The following is a 20,675-nucleotide window of genomic DNA, read 5'->3' as shown; positions in this document are numbered from 1 at the left end:
CAGTCACCCAGAGGAATCATCTGTGGTGTTCCCAATGCTTCGGCAAAATAGCAGCCACTTGAAAGCCCTGGGCCCTAATAAGATAATCACTGTGGCCACAGTGGTGCACACACTGTGTTTATGGAACACATCGGAAGTTAACTTGAAAACATAATTGAGGGGAAAACTCTTCGCTATAAAAAGTTTTCTTTCATGTCTAATGGCGGCACTGCTTCTGCCTCTCAGTTTTCAGAACCAATTTTTGTATACAGCGGCTCAGGACTCAGAAGTGAGCAGGAGTAGGCACCTGCGGAAAAGCTACCTTGTAGATTAAAACCCTGAAATCTGAAAATAATTGTTTGTTTTTGATTTTCAGAAGCAGAACTGAACTGAAACCAGAGCACTTAGGGCTGGACTATCAAGGAGTTCAAGGGGAACAACATGGCAGGTACCTGAGCTCTGAGTGGCTGTCCTTTAGCCACCCCAGAATTCCCCGGCTACAGAAAACGAGTGTTAGACCTACAGTAGCATCTTTCTTATTTGGTTATTTCCTTCAGTCTAGATGCCTCTCCTGCCCCACCCCACCCCCAATCTACCAAATGGTTAAGACGCAGTGGGTTTGAAATGTTTTTGACCTTGTTAGCTATATAGTACTTCTGTAAGTGAAATCGTGGGGGTTTCAAATGTATACAACAACAAAGAACTGAAGAGAGCACATGTAACAAACATAAGATAGCCCGCCTGCCCACTATCTGATGCACATGTGTGCGGGGAAGAGAACACATGTAACAGACATAAGATAGCCCGCCTGCCCACTATCTGATGCACGTGTGTGGTGATTCTGTTTTGCCTGACCCTGTTGTATGCAGGCCCTGATTTTAAAAACTTAGAACTTTCAGTGTAATGAGGAGGTGGAAAGCCAGCGTGCTACCTCAGCAAGTGAGAGCTACAGTTTGTTTACTTCACATGAGGGTGTTATACAAACTCTCCCTTTTCTGTAAACCTGGGAATAGAGACACTGTGGACTGGAAGGGGAGGCAGGGAAGTGGGAAGGTCGGGGGAGTCGTGATGGGGAAGAGAGCGAAAGAACGACTCACAGACAGGGGAGTTGCTGTCCTCTGAATGCAGCTGCCGGGAGATGGACAAGTTGGGGACAGGGAGGTGGGCAGTGTGTTTGGAAATACTGCATCAGAGCCATGGTGAGTGGAAAATCAGAAAGTCACAGGAGAAGAAAAAGCCACGGAGCTGTTTCTAGACAACCCTTTCTGAAGGTTTGACACCAGGGTGCCAGAAGACAAGGACTGGGGTTGGGGGCAGGGTCACAGGGATCACTCAGGATGTCCTCTTAGAACAAGCCACCAAGCAGGCGCACAGTTCTCAAATTCACAGTACTCAAGCTGTCACTCTTTCTCAGGAGCCGGAAGCTCCAGGGACTGGGAGCACTTTATGGCTTTTCCCACCACAGTGACTGCACTATATAGTGAGCCACTCAAAAGACATTTGCTGAACACAGAGTAACATGTATGATAACATTAGAAGGAGAAGGACCATGCTCTCTGAAAACTGTATGAACAACAAAAACACGAATCTCAGGAGTTACAGCAGGGTAGGAGCCGGCAGCTCACCCCTGAGTGCTGGGCAGCCTGGTAGGCTGGGTAGCCCTCGGTCTCATAGAAGCCAGGAAGCCACGGAAGCCAGGCCTGTCTGTGCTTGGGCAAGGGTTAGCAAACTGCCATTCCCCTTTCTACCAGTAAATATAAAAATCACAGTCCTATAGCCTCATCCTTTCATATTACTACTGAAGCCGAATGGAAGCTCCAAGGTGAATATTGACTGCGAAGCAATGACACTCTGGGGTGCCTTCAGGCACACTCAGCACAGTGATCTATCGACCTCACCGTAGGTGGGGGGCTGGACACTCTCTTCTTCAGAGCTCGTAGAACATACGCTAAGCTTTTCACGGTATGTCAGTTCCCTAACAGAGGTAAGCGAGATAAAGCAGCTACTTGTAACACCTCACCAGTGCCTACCAGATGCTGATCGTCCTCAAGAAGCCAACCCTAGCCTTACTCTGGCTCCTGACTGGTTTTTGACTGGCAGATCTCTACCCTTCTCACAACAAAGCCAAACATACAAAACCAAGGCGTTGTTGAGACCTACAGGCCTCTAGATTTTACCTTTCTCTGTGCCCTTTTAGCGAAATAAAGAGAACTGATGACTGAAAACAAATTCTATTATTTTCAAATATTGTTGCGGCTCAGTGGCTTAGTCTCCTTTCTATTACTGTTGTAATGATTCTCTGGGCACATGTTTCAGATCACTATCATGTGACTTCAAGGCTTGAGATTAAGTTCTGAAAGGCCCAGAGGTGGCACAGTGATAGAAGTCAAAAGCTGGCAGTGTGGCATGGTGCTTACCAATTCCACCTGTCCCACCGGTGACGTGCTACACCAACCATCCTTGGTCTAATGGCTGGCCTCAGGCCGGGAGTGTCAGTTTCGCTCTGTGTTGGAGGCACATAGGATGGGAAGAAATGGAGATGGAACAGCTGACAGAGATGAAGCCTAGGGGTAACCTAGGAGTTTGATAACCAGGGATGATAAGGAGAGGGCCGTCAAATGTGTTTTAAAGTGTTCCTATTTGAAAATCACTGGGACAACTGTTTCATCAACAAAAGAAGAGAAGGTGCTGATGCTTGAAGCAAAGGCAGGAGCTCGGAGCTTGAAGCCTCGCCTCCCGCTACCTCAAACTGCCCCTACCTTTGGGCACACAGGCTGTGCAATGGCTGGGTAGTGACAGGTCTTTCAGGACAGAGGCTACACAATGTAGGTCAGTCAGACAACTCCTGCCTTCACAGAACAGAAAGCAAATTTTTTCAATGTATTTTCTTCAACAGGGCATTAGTTTAAATTTTTAAATTTTGGCTAAGGGCGGTCTGAAAACAGCTGCAGATCCGTGGGGGGAAGGAGGGCCCTGCAGGTACTCACTCTGTTACATGGCTGAATTGCTACCAAAACAGCCCTGGACACAGTGCCCCACAAATTATTTTTCCCTTAAACTGATTTTTCCAGTTAGTTCTGTGTATTAGTTACACAGCCGTCTGTTATTTCCCCACAGGGCTTTCCTGCTCACAATTCCTAAACAAGCTACTAAAACCCCACTTTTTTCCACAGAAATATTTTGGTTGTTGAGGCTTTCTCTTACCATAATTACTTTCTGAGGAGAGCAGTTCAGTGGTCAAATTTTCCTGAATATTTTTACATTAAGTTGGGCACAGGGAGGTTGGCCCTGGACATCTTGAGGCTGTAAAGCAGACTTCTGGCTGACGGGTTCCCATCCCTTGTTTTCCGTATTAGCCATCTCTTTGCCATTTAAACAAGGAATTCCACGTGAGAACCAGACTTTCTTGCATGCTAGAGAATACATTATAGCCATCCACTTTATTAAAATAAATAACTGATTTTACTCTTCTAAGAATTTCAAGAACAGTTGCACATGAAAACGAAGGTCTTGGGAAGTAAATTTTTATAAGAAATGAATTAATTTGATTATTTTCATGCTGTGGACCAATAATAGTAGGTCTCTGCTGGGCCCCTGGCCTGAAGGCAGCTGGGTAATCAATGGGATCCCACAAAGGCAGCTCTCCACCCCCAGCAGTCTCTCTGATCTTTTCTGGGTGGACTCTTCACGCCTGTGTAATTCTAATTTATGTCAACTAGAAATCAAAGAAATTCCAGGAGGCTTTGGTCACAGGACATTGGCATGGACCTTTCACAATCTATTTATGTCTATTCCTTGAGTTAGACACAGGGCTGGCAGAGCCTTCCAGACACCTCTACTGCCCAAGGAGAAGGAGGCAACAGAAGGCAGCTACCTGTTTGCTGCCGGGAGGGGAGGGGACAAGGCTGAGTGGCCTCAAGTATAAACTGGGGTACATTTTCTCCTGGTTTATAACTCTGCAGGAACAGAAGAACTAAGCATTTTAAGCAGAAGCTTTGCCAAGAGTGGCTCCCTCAATAACGCTCTTTAATGATACCCCAGACGCTGGCATTTTCAAATCAAATGAACAGTGTGTAAAATTAGTTCTGCATGAAGTTAAAAAAAAAAAAAAGAAAGTGAAAGGGAGCTTTTAAAAGCTCCAGCACTGCTACATCCAACTGCTTTTCACAAGGGTTTGGCATTTGAGAATTGCCACGTTTATGATGTTATTCACTGCTCATAATTCAGGCCTGTGTCTCCAAACTTTGGTATTAGCACACACTGCAGTGGTTTCCCGAACCAGCCAAGCTGCCTCTGGCAAGGTCTCCTTCTCCAGCCAGTGCCATTCCATGGTGCACCCCCTTCTCATCAACCTTGTTACCCCAAACCTTTTTTATTAACCTTCAACACTGCATTTCCATTTCCCCTACAGCTTTTCCAGGCATTTTCCCCTCTTTCAGTTTTGTTCTCTGTCCAAATGAGGAAAATACCATAAGAAACAGATTCATAGTCTAGAAGTCACTGAAGTCGTGAAAATAATTTCTATGGCCAAAGTCACTACTGACTGTTTACAGTTGTGGAAGCTCCAGTAAACACACTGCCTTTTATTACAGTCTCATTGATCACCTAAGTATCATTAACTAAATCACTAAATAAACGCCAGTCAAACTGATAGGTGATTTCAGGTCAGTTCTAATTCTCAAGGTCAAGCAAGCCTTTGAACATTCTCTAAGAATCTGAACTCACCCCAATTCATCAAAGCGGTCTCACACAGCGTTCTTTTCTCCTGGTTTTTACAATGCATTAAAGTTTAGGAGATTATGTGGCGTCAGCTTCAAAACCTTTTAACATGCTTATCCATCCAGCCATCGGAAAGGCTGCTCTAACAGAGACTTCTTAATGCACCTCCTAACTTTACAACCATGTGGGGGAAGGTTACAGTTGGCGGAAGGCTGGAGGACTCCTCCCTAGGACTCAGCAAGGCTGCAGCCAAACAAATTTACTTAGACATCGATAATCCAAGTACATGCTTTCTCAGCTGCAAAGAATATATTTAATGTTTCTCATTGGGGGTAGCAGGGAAGACAGACACAGAGAGATACTGAGGTTTTCCACAACAAATAAATGCCACTTTTTATTATTCTTGTAAGTTTTAGAAGCTGAAGTGAGAGAGAACCTACCAGTTTGGTAAAATACAGCCTCCAAATTAAATATAAGCAACCCCAAATGAAACTTCAATGTGAAAGAAAAGACAACTGGAGTCTACCAACCCTTTCTTTCCCTCAAACAGTCTAACTACGCAGTCCTGGATGACATGGAACTTAGGTTCTCCACTATTGTTTCTGTCTCCCCAGTTCTGGCATTAAAGGAAATCGCTCCCACACCCAGCTGACATTACAGATTCTAAGGTCCAGAGAACCCCAGAACATGACTGGGGAGACATACAAACTCACAAACATGTCTCTCCCTAGCTTGACTATTCTGCTGACCACATTGTCTTGACTAGGTGGCTAACTGTGTAGACAATAAAGCCTCTGGCCCTTGGCTGGCTCCAGATGGTGTGGAATCTCTAACAAACTTGGTTAGTGGCTGTCAGGTCTGGCTGGGCTGCAGGGACAGGTGATGAGCAGGCATCAGTCTGGCTTGGTCACCATGCTACTGAAGGACACACTCGGCTCTTCTCTGTGCCTTGGTCCTGGTTTTCTTGTTTCTGGGTTCTGTTCCTGACTGTAGTCATTTCTTCTTGCTAGTTTCTCTTTCTACCCCTGTGTCAGCAACCTTATATTTATACTTTCCTCATGTTTATGAATGAGCAGATGGATCAGTAACTTTACTCAGATATACTATGTTCCATGGGGACAGTTGTTATTATTTGTAATGTGTGTAAAAGTGTGATTATTGATATCTTTCTATAGAATATTAAGTTTAGATGACATAAAACTATAAAAGTATCTTCTGTAGTCTGAGATTACTTTTTTCCTTGAATTGAAAATCTTGCTTCCAAAATATGGGGTGTGTGTGTGTTTGTGTGTATGTATGTATACTGCATTTGGAAATTCAAATATTACAGTATAATACAAATTCCTACAATGTTGAAAAGAATAATAATTCATGACTATATATATATATATATAGTCATGACTATATATATATAGTCATGAATCATATATATATATATATGATGGTTGACACTATCCTAAGCACTTTGTTTATATTAATTCATTTAAATGCTCATAATTCTCTAAGATGGGCACTAGGAAATCCTCATTTCACAAACTTGGCAAGAAGCTTTGTTCAGGACTCCATAACTATTAAGTCTGTAAACCCGGATTTGAACCCAAACTCTGGCCCAGAGGACATGTCCCTGTTACGAGCATCTTTTCTTCTCTGTGCAAATCCTTCTCCATGTCTTGATTAGAATTTAAAGATGGATGGCATAAATCAAACATGAAATCTGAACAGCTACTTCGGTTTGGATTTTCCATCCAACTTTCTGTTCAAGGCTTTGCTTGCACTTTGTGTGTGGCTTGGCAAGGTCTTCTGTTCTTATGGAAGCCCCACGTTTGGCTCTGAGCTGACTTGACTCTTGGGAAGCCAGACAGCAAGGCTGAGCTCCTTGGGCTGGTCTGAGCTGCAGTCAGAGGCAAAAGACTCTCAGGGCAGTTCTGTGGTTTGAGAAAGGATTTAGAAACTGAACATGCTGTAGGCTACAAACCTTAGGGATATCAACAGACTCTTTATTTCATTTTGTAGTAATTCATGCCTTTTTTTTTTTATAGAGTCCAAAATTCTTTAACTTAAAAATCAGCAAAATGCTGACCAGCAACAATGTGTGGACTGGTCTTTCAAACTAACAAACAAGAACATAGATGGTTGTGATTTGAATCGGAAGGTGACACTGATCTTCAGTGTGAGAAGTAGAGAGAGGGCGGGCTAGAGATGGTAATTCTACTCCTTCACTTGGAGGTCTTGGTTGAGATGCACGTGCAGCCTAGCTTGCTGGCGGACACTGAGGAGCTTGCCTATTACTGTTTTGTGTTTCTAGAAGACTCTGCCTATTGCCGATCTGTTAATTTTAAAGTTGACAAGGTTAGCAACAGCATTCTCTTAGCCAGCGATGAGTGTTGAGGGAAATTTACTCCCCTGGGTCTCTGTGCTGTTGCTAAGATACAAAGCAAGTCGCTTTCTGCACAGGGCTGAAAAGATACAATACAGTTTCTAGAACATAACTGGCAAAGGTCTAGAACAGTTGAGATTTTAAAACATTGGAAATAACAATTAGATCTATTGTCAAAAATGACAAAGCACAGGCGGGCTTGGGGCCACTGGTATTTTGCCCCAGACCTGTCTACATTTAGAAAATGTGTGCCCTTTGAGCAACATGGTTTTCTAGTATCAATTTTGTGATAGATTTGTCCCTAACTGTCTCTGCAGAGGCGGCACAGACAGGTAAACTAGAATGAGACAAGAGGTTTTTTTTAGCACACACCTTGAGATACACCCTGACTAAGGGCAGCCTGGGCATTGTGCCAGAAACGTTGGAATCAGAGTCCAGAGGCTTTGGGTGAGCAGCTGTCTGCAGGTGTCTGAGAGTTCTCAACCTTCATTTTCTCACTTTTCCAATGCAAATAAAGAACTCATCCTTTGATTTGTTCAACCTTCACTCCATACCGATTCTACAGTCATGCTCCATCCCGGCCAGAGGCTCCATGGACCAGTAGCTGGGCCTCTGGGGCCATTTCACATGTGACAGGAGAGACAGTCAGCCTGATGTGCAGAGACACACGCTGCTTTCTCTTGCCTCTAATGGCCAGAACAGATGAAGGTGGAGAACCGAAATGAGCATGTGTGAAAGCCAAACTGACACTTTACTCTTGCAGGAAATTTAAAATCTAGAACTGTCTTGTCAGACCCTACACATAGCAATTTGCATGCAGCCTTTTAAACTCTCTGCTCTGTGGACCTAGGAACAAGAAGCTATGTTCTACCATGATATTGTGTGACCGTCTTCTTGCTCTTAAGTACAAACATCCATTATTAACCAGAAATACAAAAATAATTTAGGGAACCAGGGGGGAAATGCATGGCTAACAGTGTGCATGGGTGTGTATGGCTAAGGGTTTGCACGGGTGTGCATGTTGTGTAGGAAGAGAATGTGGTGTTGAACTATTTGCTACAGCAACTAAATGCAGAAAACAAACAGGTCCGTCTTACTTTGTCACATCTCATCAGGCCCAAGTATCTCAGGGACTTGCTGCTCTGTGCAATCAGGGTGGCTCCTTGATCTGTGATTTCTTTACACCATCCAACGTCCACAGTCTCTATGGTCACGCTGTATTGTCCAATGGCTATCAGTGCTGCAGGAAGAACAGAGAGAGAGTGTTGGCGTTAGCAGGGAGGGACCTCTAGCTGACCACTGAGCTCATTTCCTGACGAAACTGGTTCCTGAAATGCTGTGTGCAAATGAATGTTTCATAAACTAAATTAAATTGGAAATGCTTTAAGAAGGCTTGCCCTTTGACAAACCCTTGTGTGCAGTGAATAATCATTTCATAATTTCCCTTTCATTGGACACAGTCTCTCATCAGTTTATTCACATCAAGGTTACATATACTTTCGAGCATTCATATCTGCAGGAGGAATAGATACAAGTGAATTATACATGGAGTGCTGTAACAGCCCAAGTGCTAGCTAAATGTTATTCAAGGTAACTCTAATAATTCTTAAAAGAGAAAAATGCCACATAAACACCATTTTGAGGTGTATTATAGTGCATGCAAATTTCTTTATGCATCAGTATAATTTTTTCCATCTGTACGTGACCTGTAAAATGTAAGAGCATATAATATTTTTCCTATTAGTTCTTCTTGGGGCTGTTGGAAATTAAGAGTACATTATACATATAGTTGAGCTTAATTGGTGCCAGGCCAAAGAGCAGTAACGGGAATGTATTTGCTATGGTAAATATCCTTGCCATATCAGAAATCTTCCTTCTATTAATATATAAAATGAGCTTGCCATCTAAAAACCACATTATCTCTGGTGTTCCTTTTCACTGTGCCAATACTTAAATGCAGATGCTTAGGCTATAATCTCAGACGTACTTTAGTTATCCCTTCAAAGCTCCAAAACTCTGCAGCAGCCACCAATCAGCAAACGGGGCTGTTCTTTGGGGACTTTTGTGGTTTGACAGGTGAGTCTGGCTCTGATGTTTATGAAGCGTAAGGAACGGCATTTAATACCTGCAGCCGGAATAATGGTGTGGAGCGCTGGCCTGTGATGAAAACCTTAACAACACTACCACACATTAGAAAAAAGAGACTGCGGTCCCTTGTTCTCACGACACGGTTTGATTTCTGGAACCATAATGGTGGGGGGTATTTTTTAAAAACTGTACTGGCTTCATTTAGAAAGGCAGAATGACTTTCTCATGTATATAAAGACAATTCAGGAAACATCACTTGGCAAAATCTCTGATAACCACCTCTGTATTTTTTCTTAAACTATTGTTCCCATATCCAGGGGCTCCCATAACAAAGTATTCACAGGAAGCCAGGTATTTAATGTTTGTAAAACAACAATCAGTATCTGTGTTTTCAATGAAAAGTGTCACAGAAAAATTTTCTTAAGTTCCTCTTAGCACCAGTGTTCATTTAAAACCTTCAAATTGGACTGCAAGCATGGAACACATAGACAAGGATCCCAGGTTAATCCCACTGGTGTCTCTGACTTAAGAAGACTGTTTTTCTTTCTGGTATTGGCATTGTTTTCAGGGGTTAAGAATATCCTCAAGACCTTCTGGGATAAAGGAAGCGGGGGGGGGGGGGGGGGTGCATAAAGGAGATCCCTTCCAGTCTGAAATGTTCTTATGTGGGGTTTAGAAGATGAAAGTGCACAAGTCACAGGGAGGGCCGAGGTCAGTAGATTGTGAACAGCTGTGTTACTGAGACTTAAGGCTAACACAAAAGTCCTGGACTATTGAGGAACAGGTAAATAAATGACATGAGGCGCTTTTCCAGGCCGCCATGCGAGCAAATGAGGAGTCTGGGAGCTGCAGACCTGGTTCTGGAAAGACTTGTGTCTGGAGTCTTCCTTTGCTCTCTCTCTCTCTTGTCCACATTACGGTATGCCTTTGGGTAAACTGTCTCCTGAAGTTAGGCCTTACTTCATTATCTGCAACACAGCTCATTTCCCCAGTGAACCTCACTGCTAACACATTGTCTACCAACAGCCAAAGACTACCTTCCAGATGTCAGGTTCTGGACTACGGCTTTCTGGTTAAGTGTCTGATTTAGCCTTCACAGGTTCCTTAAAGATTGGGAAAGCAAGTCACAAAGAGATTGAAAATTTTCCATGTGGTTGCAAAACAGTAAAGGTGGGAACAGGATTTTAAGATGGGAGTTGGTACCTGGTCCTGTCTACTAATCAGATATGTACAGCAGAACCACAGGGCATGGTGTCACTGACAGGCGGCATCCCAGTGGTGGAACAGTGGTGTGACATCCTGAGCCTAGGTGCTGGGGATACAGACACTCACAAGCTTATGGCTGGCAGACTGGATAGAAGTGAGAGGGTGAGGCGAGTGGGAGAGAACAGCTCAGTAAACAGTCACAGGACCATGTTCTTTCTCCACCCCATTCTATTCCCATGTCCTTCCCACTGCCCAGACCTTAATGAGAGATCACGTGTTCAGAATTCATCACCCTGCCATTTACTTCATCTGAGTATATAGCATTTACTTAACGGCCTACCTCTCTCATTAAGATAACACTGCTGTGCACTGCAGTATGCCTAGTACCCAGCCATGCCTTGAACACAGTGGGTTCTTAGACGTGCTATAAATATGCAAGAGTCCACAGTCCCCAGCCCACTCTGTGGGAGGATGATAAAGAAGCCAAGGCCTGAAGGACAATCGAAGAGAGCTCTCTGAAGAAACAAAGGCTCAGTGCAAGTTGGCTGGATGGAGAAGCAGCCTATCAAAAGGTGGAGATGAGAGGGGCCAGGGCGTGCAGGTCATTTTGTGTGGCTCAAGTATGAATAAACTCAAAGACGTGGCAAGAGTCACTGTGGAAACATCCTGTGAATGGTGATACACGCTGGGGCAGACCCAGCTGGCAGAGCTGAGTCCTCAGCACCAGGAAGCTACAGTCTAGAAGACAGTTACAAAACAAACATGGAGGTAAATCGAATTCTGAACTGTGACAAGTATTCTCAAGAAGTAGATTGGTAACTATAGGAAATAATGGCGTCTAGGTGCATGTGTGGCTGGCTTTAGAATATTCTTGTGAAATTCTTCTTCATCCCTCAGCAGCCTTGCAGAACAGTAAGCAATCCATGGAAAGAGAACTTGAAATAAGTAGTTCATAAAAGCTGGCTCTAACAAAGGGGCGCAACCTCAGTCCAGGCCATGATCAGCTTCCTCTGGGTAGGACAGTGACTGTGCCTCCTTTCTTCGCTGCTAACTCAGGGCCTAAATATTACAGCTTATGGATGGGCAAGTATTTAGTCTGTGTTGATAGCATTGACTTAATGGGAAATTTTGATTACAAAACATATATAAAATAATGTCTCTTGAAATATATGGTGCCTCTGGCAACTTCTTCATTTGTTGCTCATGAGCTAGCTGTGAAAGTATAATATAATATAACTCCAGGTTCAGCTCTAGCCACTCCATTTAGTAGATGCCTGACCTCAGGGTAATATTTAACTTGTGTGAGACACAGCTTCTTCATCCAGATAATAGGGATATTGACTGAATGTCTCACCTACTTCACAGGTTCAAATGGGATAATGCGTGTAAGGGACTTTTTGCTACATAAATGTCATAGTTGGTTTGGTGTTTCTGCAAACCATACTAGTGAGCAGTTGATACAAAATGAAAAGGCCTGGCCAGAGCCTGGGGCTGCAGGTCTGAGATACAAGCTACCTGAGAGGCTGAGACAGGAGTGTCAAAGGTCACATTAGCCTGGCTACAGGGCTGGTTCAAGGCTAGCCTGGACTACTTTGGGAACGTCTATCTCAAAACTGCAAAGGTTAAGGATATAGCTCAGTGGTGGTGTACCTGCCTGGTGTGGTTGAGGCTCCAGGTTCTATCCCCAGTGCCACAAAATGAAAGAGTAAGAGGCCAGACAAAGAAAGGCTCTGGGTCAAAGGATGAGAGTGTTCTGTAAGTGCTCCGGTCCCTGCCGTTACTGAAGCCCTTGACCCGCCCACTCTCCACTGGAGATCACAATTTGTAAACTGCACCTGTGCTTGTAGGCTTGGAAATGTAAATATGTGGTTGCTAGCTACCTACCTACATCAGAGGCTGCTGACATACTGCTGCAGTGTTTACCAAGGCTTGAAAAAGTAAGCAACACTACTTCCTAATTCCAATGTCATTTCAATATACCTTTTTTATGTTCTAAATGCAACTAAACATTAAAAAAAAATCCCACACAAATTAATAAGAGTTACTCAGCAATTTTTATGCTGATCAAGACTAAACATAAACCTACTGAGAGCCATTTCCAGAGACATAAAGATAGGAGACAGAGTGACTGCCAGACTCAAGTGTATACACATTTAATTTTGACCAAGAAATTCCACTTCTAGGGTTCTACTTTGAAAATTTAGGTTGAATAATATAAAAGTATGTGTGAGTTTATTTATTGGAGCATTGATTGTAAGTAAATCAATGCCAGGAAAGAGCCTAAATGCTTGCTCACAGGAAGGCGAGTGAATAATCTGTGGTATTCATTCCCACCGTGACTGATACTGAAGAGGAGGAGAAAATGAGCAGAGGCTAAGGCATGCTGGCTTCCTGAAGAGGAAGTAGAAAAAGAAAAGTAAAGCAATGTGTACATGTCCTACCACCTTCCACATACTAGAAAAGGAAATAAAATAGCATGAATCTGCTTCTCTGTGTAAATGTGGTAAGGGCTGGTGGAACGTAAGAGGAAAGGCAAATCTGAGATGTAGGGTCTGAGGCAGGGCGGCCACTGCTTAGAACACCTGTCTTTGAAGTTTTGATTTTCTCAACTATCGTTGTGCTTTACATCATTTCCAAAACAAAAATCAATATGGCAAACTCAAGAAGGAGCACAATCACAGACGAATCCAATGTACTGAAAACGAAACCCATAACCCAGGTGAATTACACAGCTACAGTAAGCGGGATCGAAGTTAAGAAATTAAGACTATGAGCTAGCAATTCAAGAGCTAGTGCTTGTGTGAGCTAAGGGTGTAAATTATGACAGGCAGTCTTTTCACTGTTAGAGAAAGAAGTTACAAATATGAACAGTCAGGAGACTTTTGTAAGGACCCTCCTTGTACTGAACTGGGATCCAAGTTATTGGAATGAATATGGGTTCTCAGAATAGATAACAAACATGGTGGGTGAGTATGTGTGGCTTAGCAAACATGCACAGACCCTTGGCAGTTCCTGCTGAAAGGGATTAGGAGCAGTTACTCCTACTGGACCTTCACTGTTGAAATACCATTCATCAGTAAGAGAATCGGAGCGTACTAGAGAAAGGATTTTTTATAGAAAGGGACTAGAGAAAACCAAGTGCGCACTGTCTTATGATGTCAGAATAGAAGGAGTTTTGAAAAGCATGAAGGAATAGCCAAAGGATCTAGGGAGAATGCCAGCAGTCAATGCTGGAACACGGTGGCCACAAAAACAAATGCAGTAGTGTAAGATTCACACAAAGTATATCTATAGATCCATACAGATACAAACAAATGAATACATAAGCATGGGTGAACAGCTCATTCCTACAGAACTGCATCTAAATAATGCAGATGGAATGGGAGACATAAAGAAACATAATTAGGCAAAGACTATATAGCAATAGTTGTAGCCACGATACACCGAGAGACGTACAAACCTGTTAGTCACACTGTAAAAAGGAACAAAATGCTGGAGCAGTGACAAAGGCGGCCCTCGTTTGCAGAGAGAAAAAACTACCTTTGCAGTTGGTAGATCCAGAAAAAAATGCCTTAACCAATGATCAAGGTTAATTACACACAACATAGATATATTTTGCCCCCTTATCATTTCTGCAGTATTCCAAAAAAAAAAAAAAAACTCTGTCTCAGCATAAGAAACCAGCACTCTGTAGACTGGAGAGAAGAAACCAGCACACTGTAGACTGGAGAGAAGGCTCAGCACACTGTAGACTGGAGAGAAGGCTCAGCAAGGAAGGGCTTGTAGTGTGGTGATCTGAGTTTGCTTCCTGGAACCCGTGTAAAGGTGACAGAAAAGATCCAACTCCACAAAACTGTCCTCTGACCTCCACGTGTGCTGTGGCATGAATACACCACCCCCACATCACACATTAATAATAATAATTACTACTAATAATAATACTATCAACAACAAAAGTGAACGTCACATCATGTAAACCCAAATGACCAACATTTTACAAATTGACTCACCATTACTTACCAGAAAGGGTCAGGGCAGTAGAAACAGAACTTCAAACAAGCAAGAAAAATGAGCACCTGGCCACAAACCAGGAAACTAAAGATTATACGACAACTAAATACAACACAGAATGTGAGACTGGGTCCTGAGGCAGACGTGGAGATTAGCTTTAAAAACAGTTAAGACTGGAGGCTAGAGAGATGACTCAGCAATTAAGAATGCTGGCTGTTCTTCCAGAGAACCCAGGTTCAATTCCCAGCACCCACATGACTTATGATAACAGTCTGTAACTCTAGCTCCAGAGGATCTGACACCTTCACACAGATATACGTGCAGGCAAAACACTAAAGCACATACAATAAATAAATCATTAAAAATCCCAGTAAGATTTTGACGTGTACAGCTTAGTTAATACTATTGTTTCAATGCTAATTTCCAATAATTGTAATAAAATCTGCTAATTTTATTACACTTATATCTGTTGTCAACATTAGGGATATCTGGGTGAATAATTTATGTGATTTCTATTATGTTTCTAAGAGTTTTTTTATAAAATTAATCTTGCTTCAAAATAATAAGTTAAGGCACGGACAAATGAGCAAATGAACACAAATTAACGAACTAAGCCTTGAACTAAAACTGTCTAAGCTAAACTGGTGTTGTTTCCCCGGTAAAGGCTCTGAAATATACATGTTAGGATTAAAAATACATCTTCCCTCTCGGGAGGATGATGACTCATACACGCACACGGACCCGTGCCCTCTGAAGCTGCCTGGCCTTCCTAACTCCATCCCCCCCCTCTCCCCCCCCCCGCCATGGAGCTGGGTGCTCGACGTACAATCAGAAATGCCCTAGTGCTTGAAAGGCTATGGGTTAAAACTGAGCAGCAGGATTAACGTCTTTCATATCATACTTGGATAAAAGCCATTTGTAAAGAAATTTCTTGGCACACTTACAAAGAGATAAATATGAAAAAACGGTTGTCTCTGTAGAAGTCACAGAAGCTACAAAGACAAAGAAATGACACTTTCAGAGACATTTGTTGTTGTGTTGATGGCCCCTGAGAAGACTCTCCCACCCACAGGGACTATAGTTCGTCCTAGCTGCTCAGGAGAATCACAGGCTCCGGCTCAAAGCACAGATGCCCAAGTGCCACCCCCGGAGGGTCCGGTTTAGAAGTTGTAGCAGCTCCTTGGATCCTTGTGTGCGGCTGAGGGCTGAGATCTACTGGACGGATTGACCTACAACTCTGGCAAAGTCAGACAACTACAAACAAGCAATCACTCTGGTTTATCTAAATAGCACCCATGTTTTACCACGTTAAAACAACATGGTCTCTCACACGGCAGCTACTTGCTTATGACCCAATACTTTCTAATGCTTTTATATCTTGTGCACTTTATACAATGCCGTAGTCTTATTCCACGCAGTTTAGCAACACTGTGGTCTTATTCCATGCAGTTTAGCAGATACTAATTGCATTCTATGATGAGTTTTCTGATTCTGTTCTGTAAAGAGAATGTATGTGTGTGTATGTATATATATATATACACACACACATATATACATACACACACTTATATTTTTATAATTTACATATCTATCTCCTTGCATTTACTTTCAAACACAGGATGTAATAGGTTTTCTGCACCTTAAAACTGTATATAAATGAGCTTGTCTTCCCTTAAGTAGGTCATAAACACTTTGGGGCGTTGTGTTTGGACTATACCTTTATTTAGGAACACTGGATCTCTGGAGATAAACTTAAAAGAAATTATTTTTTATAGCTATAAAATAAATGCAGAAAGTTGCACACAAGAAACAAGATGGCAGAATCCTTCTAGTCCCTACTTTTTGCTTTCACTTCTCAGCTGGGCAAAGCTTCATCCTGGCTTTCAACCATGGACTGGCCACTTCAAGAATTTACAAAAACAGAAGCAGACGACAGACTGTATTAGGTTTGGGAGGTGTGGCCACAGAGTTGTGTATATTGCTGAGGTGATGGGCTCATCCTCACTGCTGACCGGTACTCCACTCTCCCAGGGGCTCTTGGGTGATTGACACTGTGGGCTATTGCCCGGAATACATCTGGGAACATCAGCATTTACATTTTTCTGAGGATTTAGGCTTTAATTTCACTCGAGAAATACATATATAGGAATGGAATCTCTAGCTCAATGTGTTTAAGTCCCAAAATGACTTCTAGTGTCACCATACTACTTTACATCACACCATCACGACACAGGTTCTAGTTCCTTCACGCCGTTGATGCTACTTAACCAATCCGTCTGACTAGCTCTCCAGCAGGCATGCAGAGGCTTCTGGTTTTCATCTCCCTGGGAGGAATCGTTTTGTGCACCTTATTGTGATAGCATAGATTTCTGTTTTTAACAGAACAATGTAACAAGTATGCACAATTATCAATCAGGTTAAATAAATGAGGATGGGAAAGTGGACAGGTGACTTTAAATGATTAGGCGCCACAAAAAAGTCTTCTAAGTAAGAGATAATTTTCAAATAATTTGAAGGAATTGCCAGGATAATATGCTTTTTCTTGTGTTAGACACCTGAACCTTTAAGCCGGAAAGTAAGTGCAGGAAGGTAGGAAGGAATGTGGAGAACATTGCAAGGCTGTGGAATATACTTAAGTTAAAGACATGAGATTTCTGCAAATCCAATGCAAAATTCACATCCTAAGTTCAACTGACCGACAGTTGTGGCTGACACTGGAATCTGCAGACAGAATTGTCTCTGACTTTAAAGATGCTGCACCTCAGGCCATTACTTTTACATGGCTGTGATTGAGTTCAGAGCAGCAAAAAATGTAAGCTCACACAGGAGTAGGCCTGCCATGGCCTCTTGTGGGACAGTAAACCATGCCAGGAAGCTTGGTGGGTAGAGTGTGTTTAGACTCCGGAAACTGACACCTGAGATGGTTGGCACCTCCCTGTTCCCTGCCAAATTCCTGGCCTGGAACATGTGCCACACTTCCCACATAAGGAAACGTGACCTGTGGTCATGCAAACCCAGAACAGAACTCTCCACACTAATGAGGCACCTAGAGGCTCTCCACACTAATGAGGCATCTAGAGGTTCAGCCAGTAAGCTTCCCTTCCCAGATGGTCCTCCTTGCAAAGGGTATTTAATCTCAGGTCAACCCTGAGATGTTGGTAAGTTATGCATCCATTTTCCATGGTGAACAGTCAATAAACAGTTTAGAGCCATTGACTGTCTCTTTCATCAAGATCTGCTGTGGGGAGCCATGGAGAAGGCACTCAAGTATGGAGCCACAACTTCATTCTCCCGTGGAAGGCCTCTCTGAGCCACAACTGCCACCAAGCTAAGGACAATTACCGCTGAGCTCCCCTTTCTGCTGTGGCCCACAGCTAGATGCTGTCCTCAGCCCACGGCCCAGACTCTGCTCCCACCTCCTAACGACTCAATGATGCCTAGATGTCCAGGAGGTGGGGAGCCCTGGGGCATTTGACCTGGCCCCGGCCCAGTCACAGGTCTATGGACCTCCAATACTTCATTCCCAACTTCTCTGTGCGGTTCTTCACAGCGACTGGGGTTGTGGAAGCCAAGGAATACCAGCTTTGGCTTTCCTGAACATCAGATGGCAATTTCCCACCCCTGGAGTGGCTGTGGCAGTAGCAGGGTGGGAGAAGTGCAGTCAAACTCCCCACATTTCACCGTCCCAAGCCACAATGCCCTGAGGTGGGTAGAGCAGGGACCCACAGCTTCTGACTTCTATGGCAAGGCTTCTCATTCTTGCCTTCTGCATCCTGAGATGGAGAAGCAAGTGCTACTGACAGGCTTCGTCTACTTTCCCTCCTTTTAGGTAATCAGGTTGGTAATAAGAATAAGGGAAGTGAAGATTTTTCTTGAGAGACAGTGCGAGAGTGAAAGAATGCACTTTTAATTCATGAGAGCAAGGATAAGTGCAACCCTTTAATATATATATATTGTTTTCCAGGCAGAAACACGCTATGATTGGGTATGTAGAAACTATACCTGATTTCCAAAACACAGTAAGTGAGGGCTGTATTTAGAGCCCTGCAGATGCCCTTGCTGCCATGTTCTAGGGATCACTGGTGCCGTGTCTGGTAAAACCAACCTTTGGAAGGACCTCCTTTCCCTGGACAATCCTCCCATCGTGGCCCGATGCTATGGTGCTTGCTTAGATAAATAAAAACATACATAGAAAAAAAATCATAGCATTTAGACTTAAATAAAATTTCTTATATGGGTTTTTACCAAGTTATTTTTCATGTCCATGTGTGTTTAAGTATCTTTGTATTGCTAGGAATACACTGTTTTCCTCCACTCCATATAAACTCCAGAACGGGGCATAGACCAGCCTTTGTCTTGTCTGCCAGTCACCACACAACATAAAGACCTTGTTGGTTAGTATTCTATAACCTGCTTATCTAAAAATGTACACTGCAGTTACATGCACCTAGGAGGGGGTTGTCACTGCAGTTACATGCACCCAGGAGAGGGTTGTTATCCTGCTGAGTTATGTTCACTCTCCTGCGTTTAAAGACACTAACTGGGCAGCTTAGGGATGCCAGCCACTATGCTGACTGCAGGTATCTTTGGGGAGATGACAGAGGCTCAAAGGGGTGTGGCCAAAGCAGTTCCCTGAGTTTTACTAGAATGTAAAGCAAAGACCTCTGCATTGCGTTCCCATTGGTGGGTTTCCTGCTGAGTCTAGAATGCTCCAGACAAGCACACTTACTAGTGTTAATATTCAACCTCTCAAATCCTGGGGTCTGGTGGCCAAACATAAACTCCCTCTAAGCATGGAAACTCAGTTATGTGTCCCTCACAGCAGCCAGAGCATCTGTGACTTGAGCTCCCATGGAATGTGGGTTATTTTGGTAATTTTTCCTTATGGGTATGACTCTGACATTAGCAAATCAAAGAAAATAGCATGAAATTCAATGCCTTTCAACTTGAGATCTTGTGGTCAGGTGGAGAACTGTGAGAAAACAGAATATTAAACTATCAGTCTTCTCTTTGTTTCTGATTTCCTCTCTCTCTCTCTCTTTTTTTTTTTTTTCAGAACATTCACATTCACTGGGAGTTTACGTTCTAATGTCTGTTTTTCAGTAACCTCACATCCAGAAGTAAGCCCTATGCATTTCATTATAGAGACCAAACTGTAAGCTTAAAAAACAAGAGGAAAAAGAAAATAATAAGAGATTGAAAAAACATTAATATAGTATGCAACAAAGAGAGAGTATAGTATGTTGTGCTTAAGAGATGAAGTGTCCCTTCAAACTGCTCATACATGGAAGGTTTTGTCCTCAGCTGGTGGCCAGCAGTTTGGATGGCTCTGTACATGTTAGGAGGCAGGGCCTGCTCGGAGGACAGCCTGGGGGGTGTACCGCTGGGGCTGCATGTTGTCTGGACTCACTCTGTCTCTCACTGGCTTCCTGCCACCATGAGATGAGTAGCTCATTCTGCCACCCATTGCTGCCACGATGCTCCCTTTCCCCACTGGCCCAGACATGGTACCAGGCTGAATGACTGTGGGTGGGACATCTGAAGCCAGGGGCCCACTTAGCCATTCCTCTTGTCAGGTTACTAATGGCAGGTACCTTGTCATGGTCATAAAAGTCTAGATGATACATAAAGGAAAGGAAGACCAAGATTAGAGAATATACAGGACAGACATCATGTGACAGGATGCCAGTCCTGGATCTGGTCGTTACAGTTGTTTATGTGTGACACATACAGGGAAAGGTACACAAACAAACACATCCTTAAATGCTAGGCTACGGACTGACATTTGGAAGTTAGCATTACAAGGCCTGGGTCCCAGAGATATATTCACACAATAATATAGACAATTTTTTTTAAATGTTTAAGAACAAGATACTCCAGGATTATTTTTCTCAGGTACATTCCAAAATCTAATAAACTCCAGGTTCCGCAAAATCTTGATGCATTCCCTGGCCTGGAATATTCTGATTCAGTATAGGTGCTGCATCTTTTTTTTTTTTTTTTTTTTTGTATCATCAAATGATTGTGGTCCACTGCCAGGTTTAGAAATTACTGATGAAAGACTGCAGACTGATCTGCTTAATGAGTCTCTGACGTCTAGGAAGCATTTATTTCCTTTTTGGTACTTTGCCCACCATTGATTGGTACATAAACTATATAGCACTATGTGGTTTGGAAAAAGCTGACAATTGGCAACATTTACTTCCACACTGCAGTGACGAATCACATAGCCCTCGGTGCCGAGTAATTAACTATCCATTTGTATGGACTGGCTGTGGCAATATAGTTCTCTTCA

The 20,675-nt window shown here is 43.1% G+C and overlaps 1 protein-coding gene across 2 annotated transcripts in view; it reads right to left on the bottom strand.

Annotated features, from left to right (window-relative positions):
- The window catches only part of Fbxl17 (F-box and leucine rich repeat protein 17), a 421,711-nt gene that overhangs the window by 12,229 nt on the left and 388,807 nt on the right, over window positions 1-20,675 (bottom strand). For both annotated transcript variants that reach the window (XM_076914669.1, XM_034521241.2), the window contains one exon: window positions 8,173-8,315. In XM_076914669.1, the coding sequence (XP_076770784.1) occupies window positions 8,173-8,315 (143 nt within the window). The remainder of the gene's footprint in view (window positions 1-8,172; window positions 8,316-20,675) is intronic.

This window comes from Arvicanthis niloticus, chromosome 17 (genome assembly GCF_011762505.2).
Source record: "Arvicanthis niloticus isolate mArvNil1 chromosome 17, mArvNil1.pat.X, whole genome shotgun sequence".
Lineage (NCBI taxonomy): Eukaryota > Metazoa > Chordata > Mammalia > Rodentia > Muridae > Arvicanthis > Arvicanthis niloticus.
Note: the sequence above shows the minus strand (reverse complement) of the source record. Positions and strands in the feature narration are given on the sequence as shown.